Raw genomic sequence first — 24393 nt, 5'->3', positions numbered from 1 at the left:
TAATTTGTCCTTTTTTGAACATGTTATAAGAATAAAACCAAAAATTATTTAAGAAGTTAAATTAATGCTGAAAGACATGCTAAATGTCAGTAGTAAGAATGACGTACATATTTATACAAATTTTTAATTATATACATTTATATTTTTATTTTTATATTTATATATTTTAATCTATATTGCATATTATATATTATATATGTTATATCTTATCTATAATAGAATATATATTTTATTTTATGCGTATTTATATATTTAATGTATATAAATTTTTAACTATTTTAATTATATTTAATATATTTTAAAATATTTAGTATATTTTAATTATTTTAGGTAGTCATAGATGGAACACAGTTTCTGTATTTGCATTAGACAAAACCCATCTTGAATCCCTTACTGAAAATGATGGGTTTTGCTGAGTCTGCACCATTTTGTGAATATTGTCCGTCAGGCATTTTTGTGTAGTGTGTTGGTGTGGAAGTGCCAAGAGGCAAAAAATACTATAGAAATGACATAACACATAGTTAACATTGAAATGTTCTCCCAGGCATTTCAATGACCTAGTGGGCAATATTAATTAAAGTTTTAACATTTCTAATATTGAGTCTTCAAACAAAGCACTCTTCAGCTCTCCTGTTGCAGACCATCCTTGTCCAGGCATTCCATCCAAGGCACAAGGTTGGGCTCAGCAGATCAGAATTGTAGTTCTTCCTTTCAGCAAGAATGGGAAAATGAGACTAATCTCTCAGTGTTTGATGTTAAAACAAAGTCCTCAACCCTGAGCCTTTGGGTGCATTTTCATCTTGCTGCAGTTGTACTGCACAGTAGTGTCTCCCTTTGAAAACTAATTTCTCAATGTCTTCTTTTGATTAGGCAGTGGAGGACTCAATCTTTACTGAATATGCCTGAGAGAATCTCGTAAAATACTCAGGCAAGCCTTTAAGGCCCAACACGAATATTTTACACATTTAAATGTCTCCTAACTGCACGAATCATCAAGTGTAATAGTAGATTTTGGGTTGCGTCAATAACCAAAATATTAACTCAACCCTGTATTGTTGACTTTAGATTGAACCACATTGTTGTAACAACTTTCTTTCTACAAATCTACTTTTCTCAGTGTGTCATCCTTGCCTCACAGTATCCCTCAGTTACCCTCAGTAAAGAGGAGCCAGGGATTCCTTCCACCTGTCTTCCACTTGTCTGTTCCTGTTACTGAGGAAGCAACATGACCCTACCTTTCCAGTAACATAGAATCACAGACACTCACAAAAACCAGAGCACTTATCTTATAAATATTATCCACTGTTCTTTTGTTGGGAGAATTTTTATGTGTGGCAAAGCCTGTGACAATGAATATTTCAGCATTTCTAAGCCCTGAAAGAAAAATTACAGCACACAATTATTCTCAAAGTAGCCTCTAAAGCTCTTAAGTTCCTGTCATGGTCAATAATTCATATTCTTTTTTTTATGTCCTCACAGAAATGAAAATAATTTGCAGGTAAGGGATTGGTATTATAAAAGAAATAAAGACCAGCCTGTAGAAGCAAGCTCAAAACAAATCGTAGCTTTTTATGACTAAAAATCACTTAAAGTATGGAATGAAAAAGCACTGATAACTATAATACATTAAAGGGTATATATTACATATAAATATGTAAGGATATATTAAATATATAATTTACAGCTGCAGTAGGTTTAACAAAGTTCCCAATAGCCAAGCCGCAGGACTATTTTTTCTGTTTGGGTACTGGTAAAATTGGAAAATACTTTATTTCAAGACATTGTTTATATGACATAGGTTACTTATTTCAAAATAAAATCAGGGAGGGTGGTTGGCCAGATGAGTCAGCCTGGTCTAGTCTGCTGCTTCCCTTGGTGGACACAGGAATGAGCAATGAGAATAAAATCATCTTTAGGGCTGTACAAACTCCTCATAATGGAATTGTCTTTGCAGCAAACCAGGCGCAGAGTAGAATTCTGAGTGAATATGGCATAAGCCTTGCAAAAGTTGAAAGTTTGAAAGTTGACTCACTCTTTGGAGTTTCATTTAGTCTTGGAATCCAAGCCAAGCTGAGAGAGATGAAAATCCGTGTGAACTAAAGAAAGAAAAAAAAAACACGGAACAAAACACAGTTACATTAGCCCTAAATGAATAAAATCTCCAGGCTCAGCACAGCTCTCCCACCTGCAGTTTTCAGAAGTAAATGTAATATGTTCAGTGATCAGCTTCCCACTGAGGGATGATTTGCAGCTTCTGCTGCTTTGGACAGATGGAAGGTCCGGCAGAGCTCCCGTTGCTGGTGCGGTAACATGTGAGATGCGTAGGAGGGGAGAACTGGTGCTGGGGAGGTCATGGCTGTTTTAGTCCCCAGCCACCACCATGATCATTTGTTGCATCCCATTAGAGGATCGAGGACTTGCAAGGAGATGAGCAGGTCCAGAAAATTCAGTGGCAATGCAACAGGGAGAGAGAAAGGCTATGCAGTGTTTTGGTCATAATGATTATAAACAGGGACTCTGAAAGGTACAAGTGACTTTTTAAAGGAATTAGAGTTTAAACTTTAAAAATTCACAACTATGATAGACTATTTTGTCAAGAAGAGCTGACTGAGTTACTCTTGATTTGATTTTCCTTCGTATTGGTGATTGTTTTCTTGTATTAATGCTAAATGTCTTGTATTAATTCTAAGTGTTCTTAATGCAGTGTAGTTAGAAATTTTCTTTAGAGAAAAATATTGCACAAAACTTTTACCCTTTTGAACTGATGAGTACATTAGTATCCATTACTGACCCAGCAAAATCTGTTCATTAGACCTGACCCACAAACATGATTTTCCTTTGTCGGCAAACCTGTCACCTCCTGCAGACCTGAAGCTTAACACAACATCATTTGAAAAGTTTACTTGTCTGAAAGTGTCTGTGTGTTCATTAACTGCTACTGCTGCAAATTGGTGAAGATGTTGCCTTTGACATACATTATTTTATGTGAACGCATGAAACAAGATTAATCGTATCCTTCACCTCAGTGCTGCAATACCACACTGGCTACTAGCTGGTTTGAAGTCATACTTCAGAAATCAGAATGTTAATAGGTCAAGAAGATCATTTTGTTTTGTTTTAAATCTGTGAAGCAAACTTGTGGAGATAAATGCCTCCTGTTAATCAGATTTCAGAGCTGAATGGCTTTATAAACTTAAGAGATCTGGGTGAAAATGTGTTGTTTCATTCTGTAGTTAGAAGACACCTTGAAGTTACAAACCTTGTGACTTTCATTTTTTATCTAGTAATAGACAAAAACTGTCTGAAATAGTCCCTGACACTATGTGTTCTCCAAGTCTACTGAAGTTAAAACAAAAATTAAAAAGGGGTTTGCAGATTCCATTTTCTGGTTTCATTTTGCATTGTGATGGACTAGAAAGAGGAATGCATTGTCTGTTTCCTTGTCTCAGTTGCCTTGTCTCAGCAGAAATGCTGATTAATTCCTCCAGTAGGAATGAAAGCACTGATTTGGTCTTGCCTGTAGGATTAGTCTTCAGGACAACAATTAACATGATTTGCTACCACCAAGTTGCTTAATACTTCTCAGATCAAATATTGGATTGTGGAAAAAAAAAAAAAAGGACCTACATAGAGTAGCAAACAATGTGATCAGCTGCAGAATGACTGAAATAACCAGTAGCTAAAGCATGCTACATTATGGCCACCAGGATTCTCCATAAAATGAATACCAAGCCCAATGAATACCAAGCCAAAGCACCAAAGCATCACCACATTTAAACTAGAGATTTTTAATTATGGGTAATGATCTGTTTAGTTAAATCAGATTTGTAGCTCATGTGAATGCGGTATTACACCATCACTTTTGAGCAGTGGTGATTTTAAGTTCATTTTATGTGTCTACAGAGTTTGAAACTTTAAAAACTTAGTTTTCCATACACAGCTCTTGCACAACTTGAATTATTTCCAGTGAAAATCTGCTTCTGTACAAGAGGGTTTAGGCTTTGCTTGTATTTAAAGTGATGTTTTAACAGATGACATAAGAAGCAATAGCTGGTAGTAGAGGAAAAAAAAAACTGTCATCAACTCAAGAGCAGATGAGATAGCACTGAGAACGTGTTTGGCCAAAAAAAAAAGAGACCAATACATTACAAAAAATGAGTATGTAGGAATATACCTCTCATGTCTGTGTCACCTCCAGCTGGACTGGTGTGCTGTAATCAGTGCTGTTGGACTAATGAAGCCGAGCCATGACATAGTTAATTGGATATGATCTGAGATACATGACTGTCCTTCACAATACCTCCACAAATATGTGTGCAAGAATGACTGAAGTAAAATGACTGAATGTACAAAGCCAAGCCAGTACTTACAACTGCCTTCAGATTTCAAACTCTTCTTCAGTCTGTCGTGGTGTAAGTTCGCACATATGATCTGCACACATATGCAAAGGCAGTATCTTCTGGCAACATGAAAAGTCTCCTTGGACCTCTAGCTTCTGCAGTGAAGATGTAATTCCTACAATTAGAACAACTTCTACTTCTTAAAATATACCAAGTATCCATGCAGCTATCAGCAAAAAATTGATGCGTTATAGGAAAACAAGTAGAAATTTTTTATTTGTCAGGTATCATTCTAACAACTTGGACAAGTTGGGACCGAACTATATTAATATACTCACATATTCATATTTAAATTTATGCTAAAAAATTGGGACTGCAAGCACATCTGTATAACATGTTCTGCTTACTCATGGAACCCAAGGAAAAAAAAAACAAACCAGAAAAAACCCTAACAAACCCAAAACAAAACAGAATAACAACAACAACAGTAAAACCACCAAATAACCAACCAAAAAAGCTCCTACAAATAAAAGCAACCCTGTTTCTTGTGTTCACATCGAATTTCCCATTTTAAAATCTTTCTGGAAAGCCCAAGTATGCTGATTGTCTAGTAATCTGGCTTTTCAGAAAAATAAATGATCATGTCTTTTTAAAGCAATGCCTTTGCAGTGTTTTCAAACTCATTGGATTCATTTCAATTAATTTTAGCCTCTCAAACCAGGCTCTAAGTTGAAGTTAGTGTTCCAGTTTATTCTTGTTTAGTAGATACAGAAAAGCTGATTATATCTGTGTTAGATGCTTTCTAAAGAAAGGATGAAATAATTAAATTTTGGTTTAGGTTTGTGTATTACCTCCCACAGATATCAAGCAGAGCCTGAGCAGTTAGTTTGGCATAGATAAGGAACTTTTAGGTGGCTGAAGCTGGGTTACATGGATTGTATTCCTTATGGTTGCTTTGCTCAATTAACTATTGCTCAGTTTAAACTCTTGGAATAATGTTCTTTTAAGGTGAAAAGAGATGTTGATAAGAAAAAAATAAGAGTATACACAGAACTAAGGGATATTAAAAAAATCTAGAGTTACAGATTTATGCTTAAAATACACCGTGGAGTCACAAACATATCATCTCATTTTACTACACTGCTATACTAATGAAAGAATTCCATTGCACATATAAAAAGAAACCTTTATGAATCTTCGCTATGATTTTCTTTTTCCACCCTAATAAAAGTGCATGACCTTTCGATCAATTCTGTCTTTTTAACAGGGCTTCAAGCCTTGATCCTTAAAGCTGCTTTACATGAATAAGGTTATATCTACATCAAATGGCTTCTGGGAACGAGATCTAAATGCAGATATCTGAATTTCCAGTTATTAAATAGTTAGATGTGTTGTAGAAGAAGATGGAAACAGCTTAGAGACCATAAGAGCGGCTGTTTCTGTGTAGTCAGATTTAAATAACAGTCGTTTGCATGCAGTTTGTGTCCAGTATTGTGGATATAGCTCATATTTAGCACATCACTTCAGCAACATATTGTAGGATATTCCCATCTTTTTCCTTCTTTCTGAAGAACATGTAATGTAGAATTCATTGTAATGTAGAATTCATATTAGTGCCACTGGTAATTTTTAAGCAATTTCAATGAACACATCTTGCAACAAATAATATTATCATTTCTAGAAACAGTTGGTGTTCTTAAAAGGGGGAAGAAAGCAAACAGTGCCAAACCACAAAGACAGAAAGAACAACTCTAGGCAGCAAAATAAGAACTGCCTCTTGAAAAGCACATACTCTTCTCCTAGCAAATGAACATGCTCATCATCAGGCAGGCTGACGGGAATACTAATTACACTGGTGCTGTAATCCCACTGATTCCCATTGTAGACCTCCTACAAAAATAAAGATTGTCTTTCAGTGTGACTACATCTTGCTGTTTCAGTCTCACTTCCAAGACAAGGTTTGGGTTTGGGTTTGGTTTTTTTCCAGAGCTGCTTTTTCTAACAGGCAGGTTTAACAGGGAGCAGTCATCAAGCATATGGATGCATGTGTCATGAGCTACCTTCAAAACGGCTGTAGTTGTTTAGCTACTTTAGGTTAAAATCATGAATTTTTGTAGTAATGCGGCTTTGTGTCAAAAAAAATAAAAAACAAACAAGTCCTTTGGAGTGAACTGAGGGGTAGGAGAGGATACACTACATTTTCCACATAGGTAAGCTTTTGTTTTTGTTGCATACTCCATAAACAACAACAAAAAAGAAACGTACACATCACTAAAGACATGTGAATGTAAATATAAAACTAAGAAACTTTGAAAGAAGTTGTCTGCAGCTCTCCTGAAGTCAGGCTAAACTTTCTCAGAACACTGTGTCTAAATAACAAATTTCCTAAAAGAGCTGGAAAACTGTTGAGTTTTCTTGTATTCTTTGAAGAAATACTTCTATCCATACCTAGGGAGCAGAGAAGTGCATGGCCAGTACAGGGTTCAGCAGCAGAAAATAAAGAAGATTATTTTTAAATCCAGTTTGGTTCCTAGTTTTGTTTTTAAATTACTAAGTTGTACTTAAACTGTTGATTGGCTGTAGACTGTGCCATAACCATTTGTAATCATTAGAAATAAAGGTGGTAATTAATAGATCCACAGCTGCCCAAATCTCCTCCATTCATAGGGCTCTGCCCAAATCCAGATCCACCAAAAAATCAGAATTCAGAATCACATATCTTGTCATGTCATTGCAATCTAAGATAAAATAAAAATAATTAATTACTCTTATGTGGCAATTAGGAGCTCTGGTTTCTGTGTCTGTCATCCCTGAGGTGTGTAAGTATGGCAATTACTTTACAGGGTGACTTGAAAACTACTATGAATTTACCTTCTATAATATGAATGCAGTTTCATTCTTGTGAGGAGGTTTGTTTTTTTCAGTGTTGCCCCATAATTTCTTTTATTCAGAATAATTTTAGTAGTATTTAAGTGACTGTGAGTTATGTTGATGGTTAATGTCAATACTCCAACATGGTATAAATGTTATTTTTCACAGTGTCAACTTTAAAGATCAAAATAATTTTTCACATAAAGATTGAAGTATTTCTCTATGAGAGTTCAGAAGCAGAGTTTGGGAAATTGAAGTCCTCACTACAAAATATTTTTTTTCTTGCAAAAATTCATATTTGCTGCTTAGCAACATAATAAAATAAAGGTAATGTGTATCAGTAAAATGTTGAATGCTGGGTTGTGCCTCCAGCTAGCCAGTAACCCACAGAGCAAGGAGAATTGTGATAGTTCACAGCTGGTGCTACATCATGTGCTTGGTCTAAGTTGTGATTTTTGGCATCCCCCAGGTAAATCAGAGAGTAGGACAGGAGACACATACTCTAAGCTATTTTAAGAGGACATTATTGTCCACATTCAGAGAATCAGGACAAGAAATAACAAATGAAGTAAGAAGGATTGAGGTTGGACTTACTCAAACACCAAATGGGGTTGTTGAATGTTCACTACTGGATCATTTCAAAAAAAGGTATTCAGCAAACATTTGTCAGAATGGTGTGGCTGTAATGTAATTCATGTTTCTTTGGATAGAGACTTTTCCAGATGGTTTGATACTGTGATTTTCTCAGATAGGGACACACAAACAGCGTGTGTTCATTCTGTAAGTCTTCTCAGGCCAGCTCCATTAAAAGCGTTTTGAACATGCCTGAGGATGATGTCAGTAACATTAAGTAACATGACAGAGCTCAACACAAAACAATCACTTCATGGAGAAATACTTAAAAAATTGTGATTTTTCTGATTACAGCTTTGCAGATATGAGGTTTCAGATGTACCCTTCTTTTTGAGCATAGGAATAACCATGCTTGGTCTAGTGACAGTCCAAGAGTCCTGTCTGATCAGAAGTGAATGCTTGATGAATGAGTGTAAGAACATGGACAAGCACCAAGTAATGTTTCTCCCATTGTGTTTTCCCAGCTTCAAGTAGTCTTCAATTTAAGTAGTCTTCAGTTTCTTCAGAAGCTGTATCTTCCTTTAATTTTACTCCTGTTGTATAGGTCCCTTTTTCAACTGTGCTGTAGGTTGCAGTTCCCCAACTGTGTGTTTTGGTGGGGAATTTGCAATCCTACCCATCCTGTTCAAAGAGCAGAATGGAGAAATTACCAAACTAGAACTAAGTAAATCAGTCCTGAATAACTACCCTCTTATTTCAATCACAACATTGTTTAAAAAAGACATAATCTGCTTCACTGTCTGAGCTATCATCTCCATATGTTTTTCTTCTATGTTGGAAACATAATTTTTTTGCACACTTACTCAAGGTAGAAAATCCCTCTGAATGTCCATCAGAGGGAGGTGAATCCCAGTGTGAGAAAATGCTTATGGACAGAAAGCTGAAGTCTCTGTGTGAAACATACAGAAGAAATAACTTGAATACTAGATTGTATGTTTAGTTTATGTATATCAGCATTAATTAATGCAATGCCTGTGGTCATGAGTAATCCCACTGTTCGGTGGTAAAGTTGGCAACCAGGAACTGTCATGTTACTAAAAGTGTGTATCCAACCATCTCCCTGCAAAAGCACTTTACTTAGGATTTATAAAAAAGATTTTAGCATTATCATGTCATAGTTGAGAAAAAACAAGCCCTTCAAGAACATCCTGTTACATATCGGTGGGCACTTTGATAACAGACTGTTAATTCCATATCTATATCCACCTACCCAGCTCCTAAGAGTCAAACTCACTGTTAAGTGAGAACAGCTATCCTTGACAGAACAAACTGGCTGAGGATGTGTGCATCCTTGCAGGAGGAACAAGAAGAACAAAAAGGAGGCTGGGATGGCATGGTGGGGGCAGCATGAATTGCTGTTGTACCAGAGGTCATCTGTAATCCCATTGTCAGGAGCTACGTTCAACACCGTCATCAGGCCATACCAAGCACAGCCAGAGTAGTCTCATTCCAGAAAAAACTAGGTGCTGGGAGGAAGGCATGATTGCAGATATCTAAAGAAGATTTGTTTTCCACCTGCCTTCAATTTTGCATCTGTTTGTTTTGATGATGTTGGCTAGAGGCAGACCAACTGAGGGAATGAAAAGCAATATATTCTTGCTGCGAAATCAGGCATGTTTCACCATCAGTAATGAGAAGTCTTTTCATTCTGTTTGCAGAGGCATAATCCTCACATTTTCAAGCAATTTTTAAACCATTTGGAGGTTTTGCTTAGTTTGTGGACTGACATAAATATAAAAGTTCAAATTGAACATACTCATGTTTACCCAACACTTTCTGCTTATTATCTCTTACTGTAGTAACTCTTTATTATAAAGGCTTTGTCTTTTCACAATAAAGAGAGAGATTCAATTACTTATTTCCTTATTTCAATTTTCTCCTGAGGAGATATCAATGTAAAACACAGTAAGCTGACTGTCATCTTCTGCTTCCTTTTACACCAATATTATTGTTCAACTGGAGGGATTTACTGTTGTCAGAGATCAGAGTGGAAGCATAGAACTCATCCTCTGTCTTGGGATCTGTTTGATTCCCATACTCTCAGCCTACAAGTGAAATCTGGACTAAAAATGAATTGGTTTGTAGTGCCAAATGGTACATAATATTTCTAGACCTAATTAAGTTTGAAATTGTATAAGAATCCTTCAAGGCAGATTTATAACAATTGCTGTCTTCATGTGAGTCGGTGGGGAATCTTAGGAGAACTGGAAAGATTCATTTTCCTATGTTATTAACTTTTCCCATGTTATTAGCTTTTCCTATCATTCCCTGGATCCACTCACATTCCCTTAGTTGTTGGTATCTTTGCATTCTGTTACCTCCATGGACAGTGACGTTTTATGGATATAGGATATAAAGTAAATTGTGTTTGATGAGAAAGGAGAAACCTTAAAGGGATTTTATTTAGTGCAAAACAGTAATTGTCACTGTAGGATTAAAACCAGTATTACATGAGTTAGTGTCTTGCTTTTTAATGACACTAAAACAAAAGTTCCAGATGACAAAATCTTCCTTGTGAATCTGTATAATGAACCTGTCAGGTAGCTTTTTATTGCTTTTTAATTTATTTTTTTAATCTTTCTTGCATCAAGTGTGTTGTCATACCCCAATGTGTCAGCATTAACTAATAAAAATAGGCTTTTTTATTTAGTAACTAATGTTGACCAGTCTAAATTGCACACTGCAGTGATACCATTATTTCTCAAGCTGTCATGATTTTTGTTAAATGAACTATGGATTTAATAGAAGTAGGGATATAACAATAAAATATAATCCAGCTGTACTTGCTTAAAATGTGCATCTCAGTTTTCCTTAAAAAAGAAACAATCTGAAAAAGCTGTCATTGCTTGTTTTCTTCATTGTTAGTGGTCAATGGCATATCACAGCTCTTAAACACTTAAAGAAATAACTTATACCTTAACTTGAAGAAAAATATTGTTTGTGTCTGAAACTTAATATCTTATGCCGAAACTAGTCTGTAACCAGTCCTTTATACATAAAACGTTTGATGGAACCAGAGATAAGTCATTCAGCTGAGAGTTTTCAGGAAAGGTGAATTTCTTGCGAATTTAAAGAGTAGAAGCCCCATTAGAGTTTTCATAAGAAGAAAGAATGACTTGCTAATCTAGTGGAGTATTTGGAAGAAATTAATGAGCATATGGCTAAGAGAAGTCCATTTGCTGTGGTATTTGACTATCCAAAAATGTGTTCAATATTTCATTTTAACTGATAAAATAAAGTAAATTGAAAGGTTTTCTTGTTGAATACTGTCTGATTAAAATAAAGACCTAAAGGGTGAGTGAAGGGAAGGTATAACAGTGGTAGAGCTTACTCACAGTATCCTAATGAGACTTCTGCTGAAGTCCTGGCTGTTGAATAAATTTAAAAATACCAAAAAGTTCTGATTTAAGAAATGTTCTTATAATTATAATATTGTTTAGAAATTATTATCCAGTCTCGTACTTCCTACACATCACATGTTGTAATGTCTGAACTGAACACCAAAATATCTCTAACGTGGTGGTTGTAACTTTTAAGAGTGGTAAATTTTGTGTTTAACTCACATTGAAAAAGTGACAAACATGACAAACCATGACTGGAGCTGCAATGATAATAAGGAGCTTGTACAATAAAGTGCCTATTCCCTGCAGGTAGAGATTTGCTTTGGATTTCAGGAATAATCCTCTTAATGATAAGGAAGATAAACACTTCTGAGCATATATGGTCACAGTAAGAGTTAAGTGCTGTACTTGGTAATTAAACTGCCTTCAATTTGGAAAGGAAAATTCAACTTTCTCTTGTAAGGATTTCACATGTTTCAAAAAATTTTTAATGCATCTCAAACAAGAGATGTACTAACTAACACATCTAACACCTAACACACCTAACACCTTCAACATGTCTCCTTTTAATGTCCCCTTGGAGACCTCTCCTGCTTTCTCACATCTCTATTTTTTAATAATTATCAATCTATGACTGCAGCTGTTAAGGGTGGTTAATTTCATACATGTATCCTATGTGCGTTGTGAGCTGCACATACACACAGACATATCCGTGTGCATTTCTTTTCCATTGTGAAATAGCAAAGGTATTTTAATAAGTAAATATAAGAAACTTTTGAAGATATGCACTTTCCTTAAAAAACTAAAGTTGTTTGCCTCTGACTTGCGAGCAGATATAGCAGTTCATATACCAAAGAATTTTATTCTGCTTCAATGGAAATATTTCAGAGGCAGAGCTAAGACTTGGAATAGGTCTTTCAATTCTTAAGTAACAGTGTGATGAAAATACAATGAAGAATGACACTTTTCCAACATAGAATACATTCTATAGTGAGCCTGCCTGTGCTAGTGACAAAGGATTTGTTTTCTTGTGGCACTACTGCACGCCTGGCACAGCAATGGGATAGGGCTGCGTGTTATCGTGTTCTGAGCACCATTATTAGTCAAGTGCTGGATGCAAAGCCTTTATTGTTGGTTGATAAAGAAGAATAGATTCTAGCCCAGCTTCATGGAGTGTTAAAAATATGTGTGAAATCATAGTGTGGTGCAAGTCAGTTGTTAATTTCAGTGGGGCCAGGATTTCATTTAAGGATATCCTGGAAGTTTTATCCAGGCTTTGCACTGAAGGATCACACCCTGAACCCCACTCTTATGGGAGGTTTAGTTTACCTTTTTTCAAACCACCAGTAAGTGCTTTTTCATGGCATCCTCCACAATCAGCTTAAAACCTCAGTTTAGTTTATATTTTTCTCCATCACCAGTGACACACAGTACCAGGGCACTGTGCTACCAGTGGCTCCCTGCACTGTCTCCCTGGCAAGAGGAGCAAATTGCCACAGTCACTTTTTCTTCTCTGTGCCTTTAAATTAATGAGGAATTAAATTACTTGTGACTTTCTGCCCATGTGGGCATTTCAGAGTTCATTCTTGGGTACTGCTTAAGGTGAAACACTGCAAGGTTCCTGAGAAAATCTGAAATGTGGGTAAACATCTGTCCTGTGGTACCAAAAATTGACAAAGTGCAGTTGACCCACAAAGCAGAAGATCTTTTGGACAACAGACAAATACTGGTTGCCAGAACAATTCCTGAATTTACCTTCTCTTTAGATTCTGCATTGGAATTGAGTAAAGAAAAATCTGATTTACTTGGAACTGGTTGGGGGTGTTGAATAGTAGATAGACTGCCAATAAATTTGTATACAATGAATTTTCAATGTTTTCTCAGTTTGGATTGTTCACAATAACTGACTGTTTTTCTTCCTGTACTCAAATGGAGTGGCTTCAGAAAACATGCTAGCAGAGTTATCTTGATTTTCTAAAATATTATGTCTACAAGTTTTCTGGTGAATAAATTAATGATGAATTATGGGACATTACAGTCAAGTACACACTTAATGGTTGCTGATTAAATGTATAAGACCGTTAAATATTTTTGGTGTAACTGAACAATGATGTGTCTAGTTTCCTATTTCTAAAAAAAAACAGCAATAACAATTTGTGGTATGTTGGCTAAATGCTAACCTCTGGGGCAAGAGCAGCAATATGGAACTTGGCAGTAATTGCAGAATTTTAAATTTGCTTTTAGCAATCATTTCAATATTTGAATCTGAGGATTGTTTTTTTAATTCTGTCCACAAAACTCAAACCCTCAACTCTTCAGACAGAGTAAACTAAAAGCTTAATCCATTACATTAATTTTACAAGGAGAACAGTTAATTACCAGAAGTATTTTTACTTTTTTTTTTAATTTCTACAAAACCAAGATGCTAGTTGAGTATTTTAAGTTCCTTCTAAGCTGTGTTTGGCATGACTTTTTGGATCTATTTCTATGCTATTGCAATTACAACCACTTGGGGCTCAGAAGACTTGATCATTTGAGTTGCATTCATTTCTTTTTTCCTTTTGCATTTGCAGGATGCTCTGGCCCACTAGGGATAGAAGGAGGGATTGTGTCAAACCAACAAATCACTGCATCATCCACCCATCGAGCTCTTTTGGCCTCCAGAAATGGTACCCATACTATGCACGGCTTAATAAGAAGGGTCTTGTGAATGCCTGGACTGCTGCAGAGAATGACAGATGGCCATGGATTCAGGTAACAGATGGAGCTGAGGGGGAAAAAAATCTCCTTGACTCAATTGCCAGTGTCACTTAAGAAACTGATGAAGACAAGTGGTTAATGAACAGCTAGATTCTTATTCACTGTCAGAAAAATGGCTTAGGCTAAAAGGGACTATTTAGTTGCAAAACAGTGATAATCTTGATTTCACAAAAGCACAAATCTTTTTATTTAAAAATGTACATATGTTCCTTTGTGGCTCTAAACTGTGGAAAGCAAGTTTATAAAGGCTGCTTTCAAAGAAGCTACTTTCCGCAGATGTTACATTTCCTAGTTGGGTCCTTAGAAGCACATCACAGCAATATCTCACGGTGGAGATGTTTTGACATGTGCAGTCTTCTGTGGGCATCTTTCTAGAGAGCTTTAATGTGGTTTTGGCTGTACCAGAGCCTGCAGGAAGAGCTGGTCCTCTCTGCTGAGCTGCTCTGGACACACAGGTTAAGTATCATGTGCATCGTAATGGAAGTAACAAGAAGTGTTTTAATTAAGGCTGGAACAGCTGTTAGTTCAGCCACATCCATGGGGCCAAAAATACAGATTTTCTCATTCCCACTCAAGGGTGTTATTGCTGGAATGATTCAAATGGCAGTGCCCTCATTGTGAACTGGATTTCTCTGTGCCCAACAAATGATTTCAGTGGAAGCAGTGAATATGAAGTCCTGTGGCAGTATTTTAATGAAGATAATGATTATCTAGTAGCTGTAGCTCTTTGCTCTTATGAGGTTTTCATGATATATGAATTGACCTAAGCTTTGGCAATTTCAGCTGTTGGTTAATAAAGGTTAGTAAGTTAGATACTTAAGGGAAAACCTTTTGCATTAATCGGGATAGTCAATACGTGAAGAGGATGCTTCCCTTCCAGTGAACACAGGATTTAGCTAAACATGGTATTTGTCTGTCAGCACTAAGTTGAACTGTCCATAATGTCCCTCAGGTGTGTCAGACACACTCTACTTCAAGTTACCTTTGTGAGCATGTCATAATATTTGTCATATTCAAGTTTTTGTCCTGACTACCACTAGTGATTTTTCCTGAGTGGCTCTGGGGAAAAAGCACAAGGGATTACCTGTTCATTTTTCTCGTTTGGAGAGCAGACACAAAGCGCTGTTTGATGAGGTTTTCTGGAACTGGGGTGGTGAGAGTGCTGAATTTTGTCAGTTCTGGAAAACGAAGCCAGTGTTACTATTTGTTATTTATTGCAGAGTGAAAACACAAAGGCCCTTCAATGTATCTTAAGTCAGTTTTCATTCATAAAGACCAGAGGGGTTAGGAAGTCTAAAATTTATACAATGAGAAAGAACTGGAAAAAGTAAGGCTAAGGGACTCCGACAGAATTATTTCTGCAGGAGCAGAAAGCTAATGTGACTTTAATGGATAATGAAAATGTCAGCATTACAGTAGAATTTGGGCTTCTTTAGAGAATGGGCTTCAATAAATGAGCTGGGGGAAAAAATTCAAATCATTTAGCACTGAACTCCTAGACACATCTTTTTCTGGGAGATGAACTGATGGGCATGTCTGATGGTCTCACGGTTCTGCTGATGTTTGCACTTGTCAAAGCCGCAACTCACAGTGGAGGCAGCTCCCAGATCCCTGTGTAGGTGTGTACCCAAACCAGACTTGGGTCTGACTTGGGCTTTGCTCCCAGGAAAAGCTTCCCTTTCCTCTTATCTGGGAGGGACATTGGACTGATGGAGAAAATGTGTCTATAAATCTCAGCCCATGGCATCAGATCTGAACAATTTTCTTTTTTTTTTTTGGAGTCAATGGATCAAATCTAAGTAATTCTTGTCCCATACTGGTTATTCTGTAATTTTGACAACCATAGTGTGTAAGGATTTTCTAGAAGAGTTAAGTGATATGTAATGTATTCTAAGCAACAAGCAGTTCCTTCTTTTTCTTCTCACTCTTCTTGCATAATAAACTTGGTCTATAATTTTCACAAAACTTGCCAAATATTTTTTCTCTTTTTTTATTTTATTTTTTTTTAATTCACAGTAAAATTAAAAGTACTCTATAATTTCAGAAGAGAGCTTTAAATCTTAACAGGATTTCTTTCTTTCCATTTCTGAAGACTTTTCTCTTTAAAACACCTAGGACCATAAAATATGGAATTTTTAGGGGAATTATACTTGTAGGGAAAAAAATGCTTTTTAGTGTTCTGCAGGAACCCTGTTTTGATTTGGCAAGGGTGCAGAGCTCCACACACTCACACTTTATGCACTGCATAATAATTCTTTACATCAGAGAACTGTTCTTCAAGCATAAAATGAGCTCTAAGAGACAAAAACTGCCTGACCCTTGTGTGGATGAACAGTTTCTGTTGAGGGAAGAGGAGAAGCAGAAATCCTACAACTTGTTTTTGCACAGGTTCTCTGGTAGCCACGGAGACACTTCATCAACGTTTGTGGAGGGTTGCAAAGCAGTCAACTCACTCTTGATTTGGGCTAAATTACCAGCTACCTTCCTTCTGGTCTGGTGGGAGAAAAAAACCCTCTGACAAGTACCTATTTGAGTTTTTACTTTATCCTGTCACCAGTTTCTCCTCAGACCCTACTGTGAGCAGCTTGCACATGGAATCTTCTCTGTGCTGCTTCCAGTGACAAAGAAGCTGGTCCAGAGGAAAGCATGAAAAATGGTGTGAATGTTTGGCAGAGATAAAGTGGGAAAAGTTACAAAATCAGAAAGTCTCCTTTTGGGAAATGTAAATGAACATTAGTTTAGTGAACCTGAAGCAATAACCTGTTTGTGTAGTTTCCAATGCTAGATAAATTCTAGGGGAAGCTGTGTATAATTGGCAAAGTCAGGCAAAGTATGATTATGTGCAGGTCTGTAGCTATTTTTGCCTTGATCCATCATTATCAATTTTCTTTATCATTTAATTTCTTTATTATATGCAGCCTGGCAAGTGAAAGGTTTGAGTGCTTTGCTTATAACTCACTTTTAATGAGTGCATAGCTTTTTTGCTCTAATCTTTCAGGTGTCTGATATACATGAATTACTATGCAATTTAATTTTCCTGCATTCTCCCAATGAACTGAAAATTGAAATCTCCATTTTAAATTTACACTCTCAGTATGTAATTAGTAATGGCACCACAATGCTTGTAATTGGCTTGTGATTTAAAGGGTCAATGTCCATGTTTTCAAAAGCAAATTAAAGTCAGTCATACCTGCCTTTTAAAGTTCTGCTGGCCTCTGTTTCTCCTCACAATTTGGCTGGAATAAAACAGCACCTACGTACTGATTACCACTTTCTTAGTGGTATTAAAATCCCATGCTTTTATTTTTCATTACTTGGTCCTGAAATATAACCAAAATGATTACTTTACCTTGTCCAGTAATGAGTCGTTTTTGTCAACTTTTTTTAAAAACAGCATTTTCTCTTTTCTCTTTATCCTTTTGCATTTGTGGCTTTAAAATATGTTGGTTTGTTTCATCCTGATTTCACTTCATCCCTACTCGTTCCTTGCACACATATTTTTTTATATTAATTTTTTTTTATTTAAGGCAGTATGAATCAGAATAGATATCTCCATGGTCAGGATTGTTGATTGGATTTGTATCATATCCAAATCATGAATCATGAAGAGGATCCCTGCCTATAGGGTGGGGTTTTTTGTTTGTTTTGGTTTTTTTTAAGAGACTACCACCTCTTCTTTTTAAGTATTTTGTGGTCTTTTGGACATGGAAATTGTTTTTACAAGGTGTTAACCCACAGCCACCAAAAACAGATTTGAGCACACCCTACATTTAGAGAATATTAAGAAAATGCACTTACTGCAGTGTACCCTGCCATTGTGTAAGAGATGTGATTGAACACCTGAACTGTTGTTGGATACAAATGTTAGTTATTAAATAGAATAATAAGAAATCTATTTTGTTATCTTTCATTAAAATAGCATAAACTCTTTCTCTAGAGACATCGGTGTGGTTACGAATGGGTTTTTAAATAAAATATTTGAACATTTATTTTATTATTGATAAGTAGAAGGACTCATTTACAAAACAGCTGGACTGCTTGGTTTGGTTGCAGAATCAAAAAGGGGAAGTAAAGTTAGTTCAGGTTGAGTAGTTAGCTTTTTTCCTCTTGTTTTTTATTGAATACAAGAATATCCAAAATAATTGAGTTTGGGATTTTTTCTCTTTCAAGAATTCATCCCTTTTCAGGTCTATTTCACATTTTGTTCTTTTCCAGGGTCAGTTTTTAAAAGTCAAATGTAATTTAAAAAGGGAAAACCTAGAAGTCTTATTTAGAATATATGAAAAGAGCATTCTAATTCTACTTTTTTCTAATTTATTACCTAAATGGCTTTTCTAAAACTATGTGCTGGTTTCAGATGAAACTTTATATTCTGAGATACAATAGTTTTATCAAAAAGATGTCTAACTTCTAATTGGTAATTTCAATATTTGTAGTCCATTCCAAAATAAAACTTTCATTTACTTTTACCTGCTCATTGCACCTGTTGTAAATAAATTTTTTGCTTTTTTCAATAATTTTTCACAGTTTTAATAAAACTTTTTCACCATGTTTCTTGAAACTATAAGTAAATAATCTTCCTGCAGAGATTGTTAAAAAAAACAGGTAATCTGGGATGGAAAGGAATCTACTCCAGCAGCTTCAGGGCAAAATATTTCCAAAACTTCTGCCTAATTTAGAATTACTTTATTTAGTGTTTGTTGTTATTGTTTGTGGTTTTGTTGTTTTCTGTTTAGTTGGTTTGTTTTTTGGTTTTGGTTTTTTGATGTGATTACTGTCAACGCTTTTTTTAAAAAAAGTCTAAATATACTGTATATTATTTCTGGTAGGTAGATTTATATTTTATTCTGTCTTATTTTGGTTTTTACACAACCGTCTCCACACCACTTTTGGTTTCAATTCTACCTCTGGTGCTCAGCCTCACAATTTGTGGTGCTTGCAGTCCCGTGGTGTAATTAGATCTGTGAGTATGAATATCACAGACCTAATCATAACTAGTGTAACACAAAAAAAAGTACTTGTAATAGAAACTTTCTAAGTTCCATCATTGTTACCCTCAAGCAGGAAGCCATAAAGTACTGGGTGGTTTTTTAATCTGAAAAAAAAGACAAGGAAAAAAAGATTAACAGATTCCTCATCAAGAGCTTCCAAAGAGCAAGTATACACCAGGTGATAGCTATTTGCTAATGAAATGATAAAACTGAAAATACACAGAGGTCTTGCAGAACATTCATTCCGACATCTGTCGATGAGAGCTCTAAGCAAACTGCCATCTGTCAAACCATTCATTTTGTCAAAGTTCATTTCTGCGTTCATGAGTACTATTGTATCAGCCTCCAAAAATATCTGTTGTCACAGCTTAAATGTTTAATATTACTTAATATAGCTCTCATCTTGGTATAATGTGGCCAGTGAACCTTATGACACAAAATGTCAGAGTCGTGTATTGTGATGCCCACCAAACAGGAAGACTTCACCTGCTAAGTTAGACGCTGAAAAAACTGTTAAAAGTTGTCAATACTCCATATTTGACTTATATCATTGAAGAATTTCCTTGGAGGATATTGAAGAGTGGTAGTAAGTCCTTGAGAGCCCTTGACAGTAGAGAACAGAAACTAACAATGCAAGTGCAGTTGACTTCTCTCAAAACTATCTGTGCAACTTTAGAGCTGGCTTGCCGCCAAGTCTCCAAAACTCAACAACAGAGCCTGGTTTCCCAGAGAGGGGAAAAAAAAAAAAAAAACAGCCCAGCTATAGCAAAATATACATATATTACGTATAAAATAGATATACACAGTGAGAATACTATATACCTATCAACCCAGAAACCTCAAATAACTTCCTGAAAGGGAAGAGGGGAAGGGAGAAGGGAAAAAAAGAACAAAAGAAGGATGAAAAGGGACAGAAACAAAACAGGTATGCACAATCTAAAAACCCAGTAACCAGCAGACTAAAGAACTGGCAAAATCTCATCGCTTCCCCTGAGAAAGCAGGACAGCCAGACTGCAGCCCAGCACTCTCGCCTCACGTGTGGCAGACAACATCAGTCCATACAGGTCTCAACTTCAGATAAGCAAGACCATGTAGAGATCTACTGTTCTCGAACCTTGCCAGAAGAGAAGAGAGCGAGCTCTCTTATCTACGCCTTATTTATACCCCAAGTTATGTAAAGGAATAGCATGGAATACTTCCTTGGTCACTACCCTAGTTCCTTCCTGGTTACAAGCTGGTCTCCAGGAAGGCCTAGGGTGAAAACTATCACACCCCATCTTTGAACTTCAGGAGTTAGAAGAGGTGATCAGCTAACCAAAGCCTGCCATAGATTCAGTGGCTTCACTGAACTCAATACCAGTGTCTGCTCTCAGCATCTGCACACTTAGTTTACAGGCCAAAAATATAATTTATGTACTCAAAGAAGGAGAGAAAACAAAAAGGACGGGGAACCTATTTCTTAGTGTAATCATCCATAAACTCTCTGGAGTCCTATCTTTATATCTATTTCATATCATATCTCCCAGTTTCATTCCTCGTACACACACAACTACCCACGCACAACATATTCAAACAACTTTTGATTGAGGTTTCAGGTGCACAGAATCAGTCAGTTCAGAGTCAGCATCCCCATTGCAACTGAGATTTGATGCTGTTGTGAACACATCCATCACGTGCTCTGTCAACCCGTGTGCCAGCTCTCCTTAATTACCCCCTGTAATGTAGATAAAGGGCTGAAGCAACAGGACCTTTAAACACATTATTTTCTGCATCTGTGAAACCATCCATTTCAGCTAAATACTTTTTTTTTCCACATTTGCCACCCTGATATTAAAAACAACCAAACCAGAAAGTGGTAACACACTGAAATGAACAAATGTGTCTCCACCTGGTTTCTTGCATCAGTAAAAAGGGATGCCCCAGCACATACATGGTGGTGCTGTATGAGGATCAGAGTCCCCCTGTTTTGGGGACAGGATCTAAATCTGAAAGATGATACAATGTTGATAGATGATAGTCAAACAGGTCATCTTCTAAACACTCACTTTCAAAACTGGCAGAGCAAAAGGTCCTCACTTTAGTTACTTTCATGCTAGACTTGACTTCTATAAAAATGCTGTTTCAAGCTATCTCATTATAGCTTAGGTTCAGGAAACAAAGCTCAAGAAAAAGTTAAATCATATGACAGTAAATTAGAAATTTTTTTTTGGTGTGGTACAAGACATCTATATACAGAATCCCAGAATTCGTCAGGCTGGAGGGGACCACCTCCCTGCTCCAGCAGAGTCATCCCTGATCTGCTGGAAATTCTCTTCCCAATGCACTCCAACATTCCACTGGCCTTCTTAGCCACAAGGACATGTGGCTGGGCAGGGACAGTTGGTTGTCCACCAGGACCCCCAGGTCCTTCTCTGCTAAAGTAAACTCATGCTCTTGGCCTCCCTGGAAATGACAGCATGTGTTTGTCATCTCCAAGACCACCTAATTTCAGTCAATCATCAGTTCTACAGACTGAAAATAGGAGCATATTTTAGTCTTGCACTCTTAGAACATTTTCTTCCATGAGTGGTTAAGATAAAAAGACATTGTTCAAGCCTTGAGTCTTTCAGAGAGACTTTTCAAAAATTGTCTATCACAAAACCAGAAATGTTTGATGTTTTCAATCTAATCTTTTCCCTGACAATTTCTGTAGAAAGAATTTTGAGGAAAAATGCATAGAGAAACAAGGGAAGTCTCATGGAAGGGTAACTTTTACTTATAGATGACAGATAGAAAAATTAATTTTTTTGTCCTTTGATTCTTAATTTCAAAAGACAATGAAAATATTTTATGAGTATGTTTGTCATTGTTCAACAAATACTCAGCCAAGTACTTTCACAAGGTTCAGGAGACATTCATCATTTGAGCCAACCTTTTGTGTTCTGTAACATCTGAGGATGGAGAAATTGTTTGAGTGGCATAATCTTTTAATCCATCACAAAGCCATCTGTCCCCTGTGTGCTTACTGATCTAACTCATCACTCCTCTTGTGTCCATCTCAAACCTTGGCCTCTCTCCCTGCACAACCAGTCTCATAGCAACTGAGATTATTCTCAAAGATGGCAATATTTTTGGGAAGGATTGTTTTCATACACTCCTGCTTTGCCACCTGTCTTTCTCCCACAGATTTTGTCATATTGTAGGCACAGTCTTAACAGTCCTAATTATGTGTAGCATTCCCATCTCAGTCAGAAGTACTATTTACATGTGCAACTTCAATGTGCTTTTCATCCTCTATAAACTGACAACCAAAAACCCAACAGTGACTAGAAAAGACAATTGCAGATATATGGGAAAAGCAAAAGGGTGGCATGGGCAAGGATAATAGGCTGCTGTGGTGGCCAGGCTCATTGGAAAAGACAATTTTAATAGGTAAACATTCATTAGGATGACTTTGACCATGGAAAACAGGGAGTAAAGTTGTGTATTTTAATAAGGTTGTGCACAACAATAAGGTTGTGCACCATTTGGGAGCACTATTATCACTTGCTGAGTTTATTCTGGTTGAGGAACTAAGTAGTTTCCCACTGCATTGAGATAAACTGGGAATGCGCAATGCTGTCTCGCAGTAGGGATCTTACATGGACAGGGAACTCTGAACTCCTGCATGTTCCCCGCTATTTCGGGTTTTGCTTTAGCCCCCATCTTTCGAAACTAAATCAGATTATTTCTTCATCTGTGCAACAGACTTGTCATTTTCTGACACATTTCCTCCTTACTTACCATCTGCTTACTTACCTGAGGGACCTGGAGGGGTTCAGCCTGAGGAAAGGAGATTCAGAGGGGCCCAATTCTTTAAGATTCTTAAGAGGAACTGACTCTTTTAGAAGTCTTCTAGACATTTTGAGGAAGTTCTTTCCAGAAGACATTAGCATTCCAGATACAGGAAGAGTATTCACAAGTTCAAAGAATATGAAGAAACTAATTATAGCAGTAAACGACCTTGGTGTTTCTTAGTGAAGCTTAGATTTCAGATAGTTATTATTCATTTAATCAATACATTGGATGTCTTTTCAAACATTAGTAATTCTATAATTCTATGATTTCTTGGTCTAAGAAGGTCCATAGGACCTAGATGAAGCCCAGTGAAATCAGATTTGGAAGTTTTTTTTAGTTGTCCATTTTAGCTTTGAGAGAAGGTATTATTTGTCACCAGAGTTGTTAGCAGAACGCATCTGTCAAAGAGCCATAAAAGTAGATGGAAAGTATGTTAGAGAAAGTACCTCTGATATTTAAAATTATTGCACAACCAGAAATTTCTCTGAGTATATTTTCATTGTGATTTTTATATTGTACCTTATGAATTCACTTCTTTTCCCTGAAGAAGGGGGGTTTCATGTAGCATTAAAAGAAACGTATCTGTTTGTTTCTGTGACCTGAGTCTGACTCCGTCTTCTAAATCCCTCTATTTTACAAGGGGAAATACATACAGATATTTTCAGACATTCTTATTTACATATTCTTGGACTGATTCTTTAAGAAGTATTATAGACATTCTTGGGAAATTCTTTCCAGAGAGACATTAGCACGCCAAAGACAAGAAGAGTATTCATAAGTTAAAAGTATATGAAGAAAACTAATACTAGCAATAAATGACCTTGGTGTTTCTTAGCTGACCTTAAATTTTAGATAGTTAATACTCATTTAATCAATATCTTGTAAATAAGATTAAATTTTGCAGGGTTATAAACCTCTGAAAGACAAGAGATTGATTATGGGCCTCTTCTTGAGATGACAGTCTCCACATGCCAGTATTTGAATAATTCATGTCATCCAGTTAATTGTATTCATAAAACTACCTTTGGGGACTAAAATAATGGCTTAATAGTAAGAAGGAATGGACTAAGCAGTTTTTATTCTGTCTAATTATGTAAGCTCTCTGAGGCATAAATTGAAAGTTCTCAACAAAAGCAAAATGAAATAGGTGGGTTTTGATAATTCCCATAACATATGTTCCTCCACATTAGCATTACATGGGCCAAAAATCTTTATATTTTTCTTTTCCATACAAGCAGGGTTTAACCTATATTCTGATCTTTTCACAGAGAGACAAATTAAATTAGCGGTCAATTTGTGTCTCTGATTCAGAATGCCTAATTTGAAGTATGTAAATAAGTCTTATTGAAGATGGCAAAGGTGATGAGTGGCTTTTAGAGGGTTGACTGGGGCTGAGATGTGGTTGAGTACAGTAAAGTTGTGAGAATGTTTGTTGTTACCTTGAGGTATGACAGACTAAAACCAACACCATCAGGAGGATGAGTTTGCAGAGGATCTAACAGCAAAGTTATGAAAAGACTTTACTGGACCCACGTCCACTTAAATGAGACAAAATCGTTTGGGATCAGAAACTTTTCTTTAAAGTATTTATATATTAAGTATATATTATAAATATACACAGTAAAGTATGTATAAAGTAA

At 36.3% G+C, this 24393-nt stretch overlaps 1 protein-coding gene across 1 annotated transcript in view; it reads left to right on the top strand.

Moving 5' to 3' along the window:
• Positions 1-24393, top strand: part of EDIL3 (EGF like repeats and discoidin domains 3) — a 218633-nt gene that overhangs the window by 135188 nt on the left and 59052 nt on the right. The window contains 2 exon segments of the mRNA XM_032676101.1: positions 13759-13833; positions 13836-13939. Coding sequence (XP_032531992.1) covers positions 13759-13833; positions 13836-13939 — 179 coding nt within the window.

Source organism: Chiroxiphia lanceolata, chromosome Z, assembly GCF_009829145.1.
Source record: "Chiroxiphia lanceolata isolate bChiLan1 chromosome Z, bChiLan1.pri, whole genome shotgun sequence".
Lineage (NCBI taxonomy): Eukaryota > Metazoa > Chordata > Aves > Passeriformes > Pipridae > Chiroxiphia > Chiroxiphia lanceolata.
Note: the sequence above shows the minus strand (reverse complement) of the source record. Positions and strands in the feature narration are given on the sequence as shown.